Source organism: Rhagoletis zephyria, unplaced genomic scaffold, assembly GCF_001687245.7.
Source record: "Rhagoletis zephyria isolate East Lansing unplaced genomic scaffold, Rhagoletis_zephyria_1.1 Rzeph_scaffold_00014, whole genome shotgun sequence".
In the NCBI taxonomy this organism is placed as follows: Eukaryota; Metazoa; Arthropoda; class Insecta; order Diptera; family Tephritidae; genus Rhagoletis; species Rhagoletis zephyria.
Genome location: NW_016157098.1, coordinates 638,693 through 648,490, shown reverse-complemented (window position 1 = coordinate 648,490; position 9,798 = coordinate 638,693). Strand labels below are relative to the sequence as shown.

Here is a 9,798-nt window from a genome sequence, read left to right as displayed (position 1 = left end):
GTCGAGTACCAGAACCCTAGTATCGCATCGGATGTCATAAACTCACATTACAAGAATAATGGCGCATATTCATAGTCATATTTAGTTCACAACTAAGTCGAAACTATCTTAAGTTACAACTAAAGCTCTTCATAGTCGCCTTAGTTTCGACTTTTCTGGCTAAGTACTAACTTAAAATTTAGTTTCGGCTGCAGCTGCAATTAAGTCGTAACTAGGAAGAAGTATTCTATTAAATTAAGGAAAAAAATACGAAATATGTAAAAATAATGTTGGCAGAGCGTGATTTTGATAATATTGAATGATCTCCAGTTGAAATTTACAAAGAGTGATCCATTTGAATAGGAAGACGAAATTAAATGCGTATTACAATTCGAATAAGGCTGCTTCACAATTTTATAATTAGAATGTTTTACATATATAAATGCTCAAATAATAAGTCAATTTCAAGCTTGTTCTTATAAAGCAAATTAGTGCATAACATTTAGGTATGTGTTTGTATATTTCACAGCATGCTTTCGATAAACATCTACTTCACATCATTGCGGTAGTTCTGAAATAATTAACAAGAAACTTATACCTTATTATTTTGCATGAAAGTAAAAATTACATAAACGGATGATCAAACTTGACATTATTTAATAAAAATGTAATTTCTCCAAAATATAGTAAAGAAAAATCGATACATTTTCACGCTCGTTTTGCAATATCGTAAAACTAAGTTAAAACTACTTAGAAGAAGTCTAAAAGAAATGAATTTTAAGTTGGTACTTAAATTTAAGTTGCAACTTTTTTAGTTTCGACTTAGTGGCTGGACTATGAATACGCGCCAATGTTATTAACAGCTCAACCTAATATTACCGGCGAGAGTTTTTCTACGCACGCACGCAAGTTTTTCTCATTTGATAAACCGAAATCAATTTGCGTGCGTGATTTCTAAGGTTGCAAACAGAGTGGAAGCGAAGCCGAAGACGAAGATGAAGACGAAGCCGAAGACGAAAAACAGTGCAGTAGTAAACATATGAAAGTGATCACAGTGCAAGCAAAGACGGAGACGAAGATGAAGATGTTGCGGTACTGTTTTCAAAGACGAATCGCTTGCTGTGATGAGTTGTTTACAATTTATTTAACTGTTTGCAATTGTGAAAAAACGCGTTTTTTAAGAAATTGGCTAAATTTTTGGCAAAATGTAATCAAACGTATTAATTGGCATTCTTGTCTGTCCGTCTTGCCGTAACACATAATAGAAGTGGCGAAATTCTCCAAAAGTTGTCCTATTTAAACAAATTATTTCATGAATTGCCGTTTTTTTTTATTTTCTTTTGATTTTATCTAAAAAAAGGGTTTTATTTAGAAACAGATCTTCATATCATTCATCTTCAACTATGTACACTCGCCAGCTTGCCCGCAACGCAAGCAATTCGTCTTCGGCTTCGTCTTCATCTTCGTCTTCGGCTTCGCTTCCACTCTGTTTGCAACCTTAGAAATCACGCACGCAAATTGATTTCGGTTTATCAAATGAGAAAAACTTGCGTGCGTGCGTAGAAAAACTCTCGCCGGTAATATTACGTTGAGCTGTTAATAACATTGGCGCGTATTCATAGTCCAGCCACTAAGTCGAAACTAATAAAGTTGCAACTTAAATTNAAATGGGATTTGAACCCACGGCCTCGGTGTTTTAAGTCAACACCTCAATCTCTACGTTTTGAAATAATAAAAAAGTCCGGCGCTTACACAATATGTTATTGTTTGGCCGAACTTCTCCTCCGATTCGTCGCGTGCGCCTTAATGTTGTGGCACAAAGGAGGTTCCTTCAGTTTTGTGTTGACTCTGAACGGCGATTGTATTTTATGACAAGCTGTTTTTCATTTTCAAGGCTTGCGCACTTTTACCCACTGCACCACAGCGGCCTATATGCGAGACCTATATTCAGATAAATTTTTATCGATATCTGGAACATCGAGTCCTTTTATTCCGATATTGATGGGTACCCGATATTTTTAAAGCGATGCTTTATATGAGTACCATATCGATACTTTCGGTTCGATATCGTGTCCCTAGCTGCGGATCGCATACGAACGCTGCATCAATGACGACAAAGTGTCATCATATTTCACCGACGCTCAAACGACCGGGCATTTCAACCTCCCGAGCGCCCCACACATGGGTGGCTTTTGGGAGTCTGGTATAAAGCGCGTTAAGTACCACCTCAAACGAGCACTGGGCCCGGCGCTTTTAACTTACGAAGAGTTTGCAACAGTATTAACTAAGGTCGAAGCCTGCGTAAATTCGTGTCCTATTTGCTGCATTACTACCGAAGTAAACGACTTGGAAGTCCTCACACCAGGGCACTTCATAGTCGGCGAACCACTTAAGGGTTTCCCGACCCTGACGTTGAAGTCTTTAAAGGAACTATTTTTCAACGTTGGCAATTAATCGCATCAATCCGACAGTATTTCTGGAAATGCTGGTGGGACGAATACCTTGTCAGACTTCAACAACCCTCAAAGTGGTTACGCTCAACACCGAATTTTCAGAAAGACGACGTAGTAGTTGTACGTGGCAGTAACGCGCCACCCACTAAATTCAAACGTGGTCGCGTACTTAGCATCCATCCGGCCTCAGATGACCGTGTTCGAGTCATAAATTTAAAAACATCCGAAGGGGAACTATTGAGACCTGTCGCTAAGTTATCGTTACTACCAACAAAGAACGACATTTTTTCCATATGATTTATGTATTTGAAACAACTTGAATTGAAATTGTAAAATTTGAACAGTCGTTCAAAGCGGCCGGAATGTTCGCGCCTATCTGGCATCTCTTATATACTTGTTTAGTATAAACTACTCCTGGTAACTCTGACATCCTTGCTGTTAAAGCTAACTTCGTTTTTTTCTCTCTAATAAATGGATTTGACATAATCGAACGTGTTTGGGTTTTTTTTCTTATCGAAAGGAATCCGCTTTTAAACATTTATTAAACCCGCGAGCGATATTAAGCGTTAACAAGTATTTTAAAATATTTTAGCAATGCCACTTTTAATGAGCCGACATCGAACTTCTTTAAAATAAAAGTCAAAAGGACTCATTTTGGTTGCCGTTAAGGGGTTATAATTGTGGACGGAAAAATTTTCTTTTAAATTTACTATGGTTCTCCTAAGCCAAGAATTTGAGAACAATTTGTACAAATAATTACATACCAAATGATTATTTTGTGACCAAAAAGTGGAAAATTCAACCACTTAGGATTCCACTTCCACTTATGGAAATAACCATTTGGATACAATTTGGTTGACACCCTGAAATGGCTGTTCCACATTTAATATGAAATTCTTGGCCATTTAATTTCTTTGTGAAAAGTATAGGCATTCTATTTATTGTTTTTAGTACCTTTTTGACAGGCATGAAATGAGTCATCTTTGGCCACATGCTGCAAATCAAACGTAAGTTTCGTCTCCGGCAGCAAACTTTTATCCTGATTAATGCTATTAATCGCGTACTTGAATGCCAGGTCGGTTGGGCCATTGTGCTTGCCGGAAGATATAGCACCTACAGATATAATATTCATATATAAATCGTTTAGAAAATATGTGCATACATACGTATTTATGTATAGATGCGTATGTGATCAGCTATACTCACCGATACGTATGACTGGTGGCAGTGTTGAAGAACCTCCATATAAGGCCAAAATAGCCATGAAAGTGTATTGAATTCGTCTCAAATAAAAAATCATTATGAAAGTTTCATGAGCGCTGTCTTGAATTTTAGTGTGGTTTTTGTTATTAATGTCAGTATACCCTAAGTAGTCAACTCTATATACTCTATAGTAAAGGTTCGTTTTCACGAGCTCAAAATTGGGCAATTTCAATTGTCAATTTCAATTTGAAATTGTAAATATTAGTTGTTTACAATCGTTGTGAAAAGGAGAAAGATGAGGTTTTTGTTGACATAGTCTTGCCATTTTGTACTATTTTAAGAACTGCGAAGTAAAAGAAACTGAACCAGTTACAGATTTTACCTTAGATTTTCTTAACAAATTATAACAAGAATTTGCTCCAGCTTTTGCCGAGAGGTAAATAAAAGCTCTGCGTACACTTTTAGCGCATAATTTCAAAAATGTCAAATAAATTAATTAGCCAAACAAAACGGCTCCATCCATACATATATGTAAGCATAACATAGGGATGTTGCGAATGTGGAATTTCAGACAACCGCGGATGCGAATGCGGATGCGGATGTCAAATATTTTTAAGATATGTAAGTATGTAAGTACATTAAGTAAACTAAGTTATTTAAAAGTTAGTAATTTTTAATAATCTTTATTTTATTTAGTAATTGAATTCAAAAATTGGAACATTATATTTAATAAAGAGTAATGAGAATTGTATCGGGGCTGAAAATGTCGGATGTATCCTCCTGACTTTCATCTTCACTTGAAGAATTTAGCATAACGACCTCGCCGTTGTTTAAACACCGCTTTCAAGCCAAACCAGATGCATCAGGTTTTTCTAAAGCTTTCTAAAAACAATTCTTCATTTTCATTCCTTTGGCTGTTTCAGAATTTGGGGAACCTGTAACGTTATCAGCATTTTTCGATTTTAGTTTTTGTAATTAATTTTTAATACTTGCTTTTACGACTGGTGTGAAAAACTTGAGCTTAAAGCGAGCTAAATAGGTGGATACGGAAAATAAATTATTATTTTCCAGGAATGAGAATTTCGAACAAAATTCTGTTTTAAAAGTTGTGGCTGCCAGCCGAATCGGATCAGAATATTCTTATTTTTTTTAAAACCACCCCATTTTTTTATAAGCATTTGAATTATTGGAATCACGGATAATGATGGTCTCAGATAGTTACGTAATTCTTATCTAATTAAAGGTCAGACCTATAACTTTTTAATTTCTTTAGCATTGATTCTCTTTATAACCAGTCGTTGAAAACTTTTGCTGGAAATCCCTTTTGAAGGAGCTTATTCTTTCGACTTTAAATAGTAAAGAAGGCATGCGTAGGGGGACAGTCTTACCACAAAAGTTTTTAGCTAAAGATCCAATGTACAGCGTGATGACGAATAACTGTTACCCAGGTTTTTTTTGAGAAATAAAAGGGGCCTTTATAGATGTTGCGAAAAAAGTATTTTATTGCTAATTTTCCACAGATTTTACTTTAGTTATATTAATTAGTTTTTAAATTTTAATCCTTATTTAAATTTGCCAGCAGTGTAAACTTTTAGAGAAAAGTTAATTGGCACGCGGGTTTCGTCCGTTAATTTATTCCATATCTTCTGTAACCCCATGCTAATTTTCTCCGTTTTGAGTCCCTTATACTCCCCCTCCTGTCCAACATAAGGCCTCATACTCAAAAATCGAATAGACTCAGAACTGGTGACTAGGACGGCCATTCATTCGACCAACCCTATACAGTTTCTTCTTTTTTTGACTTTTTTTATACAGACAAAGCCTAAGAAAACATACACCTGAAAAAGACTGGCGTGCCAAATGAATTTTTCTCCCAAAGTTTACATTTCTGGCAAATGTAAATAGGGATTAAAATTTAAAAACTAAATTATACATACAACTAAAGTAAAATCTGTGGAAAATTAACAATAAAATACTTTTATCGCAAAATCCTTAAAGGACCCTTTTAATTCTCAAAAAAAACCTGGGTAACAGTTAATCGTCGCCATGCTGTATATATGAAATAAATATTGCCGAAAAAGTAAACAAAATTACTGTTTTTGAAATTTTTGCTAAAAATAAATTCCCCATTTGAAATGATTGAAGCGAATATTTCTAACTACAAAAGGAAATCATGAAAATTTGGTTTAAAATTATAGTGCAAACTGTCTTCTATTATATCTAGCAGCTTTTTTTTAAGAATTGTCCAAAAAAATCACATTAAAGAAAGAAACCAAGCTATTTAAAGCAGAGAAAACAAAAAAAAATAAAAAATATTATTAAAGGGACAATGTTATCTTTGACGTATGTCAAAGGTCAAGTAGAAGTGGAAACTGGTTTGACTGCCCATGGATAGCCCGGTTATATAGCTTATGAAATAATATGTTTACACTTTTATCAAAGTTGATAAATATGACATTTGACCAGTTTTGTTACACATATACTCCCATGTGCGGCCTACCGTCGCATCTCTACAGACAAAAAATATTGGCTACAATTTATCATTTTGTTTGCCAGATATATGTACGTTTTGTCGGTGCACTTGCACAACATTCGCATTCGCAAAAGCTCCGCACTGATTATTCCGAATGCGAAAGCGAATGCAAATAATAAAACCAATGCGAAGCTCCGCGGTTGCGAATGCGAATGCGAATATTCGCAACAACCCTGGTATAAATGCATCGTTCGAATAGTTTCTGGAAAAAAAGCAATGTCAGGAAAAAGGAGATGAATGGTGTCAAAATTGCGCAATTTGGAGCTCGTGGAAACGTACTTTAAGCTGGGCAGCCACTTCTTGGAAAATGTGGCTATTCTTGTCACAACTTGATGACACCCTGCTCCTTATTTTCTGGGCCTATACTTTCTTTAATCTTTTGGCTTTAAATGTTTTAAAAATTTTTTGCTCTGTTATTTTTATTTATTTTTTTTTTTATTTATCTATAAATACATAAACAGTATTTAGACATATAAATCACTCACAATTATAAAAATTCTGAGTTGTAACGACAAAATTTATAATTTATTTTCTCAATTTGACCCAATTTAAGACTTGTACACAATTTAAACTGGCATTTTTTAGATAGCCAAATTGAGAATCATATTACAATTTCAAGCTGAAATTGAGAATGGTGCCCAAATTGTGAAATTTGGGGCTTGTGGGAACGTACTTTAACAAATAAAGACTTTACAGTGGGACATTTTACTTTGAATCAGTTTCGTATTCGCCAAACTCTCTCCGGGGTACCCGCTAATTCCAATAAGGGCAGCCCTGTACACGCGTTCTAATTTCAGTTTTTGTAGTGAATTCCAGCAGACAAAAAATTATATCAAAAGAGAGCGTTCGAATCGATAGTAAATTTGTTCGAAATCGAGCTATTGGTACTATAAAAGAATTAGGTGTTCAAAAATAACTTATTTTCGATTCGAACTAGAAACTAGAGCTTTTAGAATATAAACGATGATCCCAAACGGGGCACCATCTGGCGCCTCTATAGAAACTATGAAATGTCCCCAAGATCAGCTAATGTGAAATTAACCAAAAATTTAGCTGTGTCCATATAAACATTATTCGAAAGGGTGTGCAAACCTCAAGCAGAGTTGCCGTTGTGCGACTAAATGGGCAATTTGACCCTTTTTAAGCGCCAATACTTTGACCCGACTTTTTTAGGAAATGTTAACAGAACCATGCTATTAAAAAATATTTCCTCCTGTAAGTATTTGCAACCCTGTTTTATGCAAAGCTTGTCCCGCTATTTTCTTTTTAAATTCTACAGATTTATTTTCTTACTAGTAAAGAAAAGCAAAAATAGTATGGTGACCCTTTTTTTCGTCAATGACCCCTTTTTGCGACTTTCTGAAAATTCTCAACGGCAACACTGACCTCAAGCACGAGTTAAAAATCTATACTGACTGAAAAACACTTAAAACAGCAATTGACTTATGTTTTAAATTGTCTCAAAAGGAATCAAATGGACAGAAATGTATAAAACGAGGTTCATAAAGAGTGTCAAACCATCTCTGTTAAGATGCTGCTGACGCCTGGTTTTCGCAGGATAAAACGCCCGGAAGCATTGAAGTAGGGTCTGCAAAGCATGGAAATTAAACATACAATTTGAGTAAAAGTAAATTGGGAATATCCGCCAGCTTAAATGACTTTTAAATTAATGTGAAGGCAATTAGATAAAGAGAATTAAAATAGCTCTGCCGATAGAGAAATAAGCTAACACGTATTCGAGGAAATTTTTTTTTTATTTTTTTCTTCGGAGATATGATCTGTCAAAATTTGGATTTTTTCGTGATTCTGACTAATCATGTACTTCTTCAAATCGTTATATCTCGGGTTCTGCTCATCGTAGAGACTCATCACAATGTCGTTTTAAAGCTTAAGAAACGGGCTTACCATTTCTAATATAGGATGGTCATGATTGTCCTAAAGCTTACAATTAACAGTTGAACTTTTTGAAGTTGATTTGCATAGTGAAGACCAGTAAACTAGGGATTTAAAATTGCACCATCGTAATCCTTGTTTAATTCTATATAAAAAAAATGGGGTAAAAAAATTGGGCGTGTTTCAAGAACTATTTTTAAAATGTTTTTTTTTTTTATGGAGAGATCGTTTATTTTGAAATTTGTTTTCGATAGCATTTACAGCAAGGTGTGAAAATCGAGTTTTTGCAAAAATTCAAATTTTATTGCGGATTCCGCTAGAATACTCCCCAGAAATATTATTTGTGTGACAAGATTTATCTCTAAGGCGGCAAGCCCCTAGAAATGGGCGTAGCAATTGCAGGACTAAAGTTTAGAAAAACGCATATTTTATTGCGGAATTCGGCAGAATATCCCTTCGTTAACAACATTTATTCCACAACCTTTTCAAGCAAAGAATCTTATAGAAACTTATTTGAATATGTATGTACATTTGACTGCATCACTCCCCATACAAAAAAATTGGGACTGTTTTTCCACCGGAATTCTAAAATCTATTATGTTTTAGGACTTTCACCGAAAGTTTTCGCAAAAATATAGAGATTTACGTGAGCTGGACCAATTTAAAAATACCTCCAAAAATTGAGTTTTTTGTGATTAAAAACGTTTTTTTAAAGTATTTTTTGCAAAAGGTCACCTATACTACATACTAAATATTTCCTATTAACAATAATGCAGCTTTTCGCGCATTATTTTAAATATTCAGTGATTTTAAATTTTGTTCCGACAGCATAAACTCGTCGCAGAGTATTTGTACGAATCTTTATTACGAACGGATTTAATGAAGGCTCTCTACGAATTTCGAATTTACGTTCGCAGCGATTCTGTGATAGCCAAAACTGTATAAAGCCAGTCCAAGCTCCTTATATACACCTTAGGATACACTTTTCCTGTTCAAACAAAATTTTTCAGTCGGCCATATGCATTTGTATTTTGCTTTAAAACGAATTCATCACTCCCTTCCGTACTTAATTATTTGCATTATTTATTAGCGCTTCTCATCACTTAAATCATCAATTTTGTCCTCAGATATGAGCTAAAAAACTATTAATTTCTTCTTTTGCTTCCAGACAATATTTGCGGTAAGTATTCAGGTAGAAACGAACTATTTTCACAAATAAAGACCGATAGGTAAAAATCCAAACTAATCCATTTATGCAAAGCAATGGTCATTCGCGCCCCACATGTCCACACCAAATAAATCAAGCAAGCCATACAATTGCAAATAAAAAATGCCGATGTCTGTCTGAATAAAATGTACTAAGTAGGGGTGTTAATTTTTCGGCTTTTTCCGATCCCGGGATTTTCGGGATGGCGTTGTCACAATCCCGGGATCCCAGGATTAGTCCCGGGATTTAGATATTCATTACTTTTCAACAACTTGAATCGAAAAAATTGCTCTATATTGTTTGAGAAGCTCTCCTACCATGAAATAAATATTAAATAGATGGGTTTGAAACCATGGTACACTAATTTCAGGTATTATCTTCCCAGAGAGCGCATATTCCGATCTGCCTTATTTAAAAAATATCATTGTTGCCCACACTTAAATGTTTACTGCTGGAAATATCCCTCTTTCCATATACCATATTTGTTCACGTATTTTTTTAACAAATCATCTTACAGAGACTTATTCAAT

At 34.8% G+C, this 9,798-nt stretch overlaps 1 protein-coding gene across 2 annotated transcripts; it reads right to left on the bottom strand.

Annotated features, from left to right (window-relative positions):
• Window positions 1–276: 276 nt before the first annotated feature.
• On the bottom strand, window positions 277–9,393 carry LOC108360132 (glutamate receptor ionotropic, kainate 1-like). 2 transcript variants are annotated; one of them, XM_017612319.1, is made up of 4 exons: window positions 9,128–9,393; window positions 3,639–3,797; window positions 3,387–3,545; window positions 277–550 (listed from the first exon to the last, which is right to left on the bottom strand). In XM_017612319.1, exons 2-4 carry the CDS (start codon window positions 3,730–3,732, stop codon window positions 537–539), a joined length of 267 nt encoding a protein of 88 aa, XP_017467808.1. In that variant the 5' UTR covers window positions 3,733–3,797; window positions 9,128–9,393; the 3' UTR covers window positions 277–536. The 2 variants fall into 2 exon arrangements, with proteins under 2 accessions (XP_017467808.1, XP_017467816.1); XM_017612327.1 differs by having other exon boundaries at window positions 3,639–3,755.
• Window positions 9,394–9,798: the final 405 nt, after the last annotated feature.

Coding starts and splice junctions, on each gene's coding strand:
- LOC108360132 (XM_017612319.1), bottom strand. CDS start 3,732: ATGATTTTTTATTTGAGACGAATTCAATACACTTTCATGGCTATTTTG. Junction 3,546..3,638: donor GCCACCAGTCATACGTATCG/GTGAGTATAGCT, acceptor TTATATCTGTAG/GTGCTATATCTTCCGGCAAG.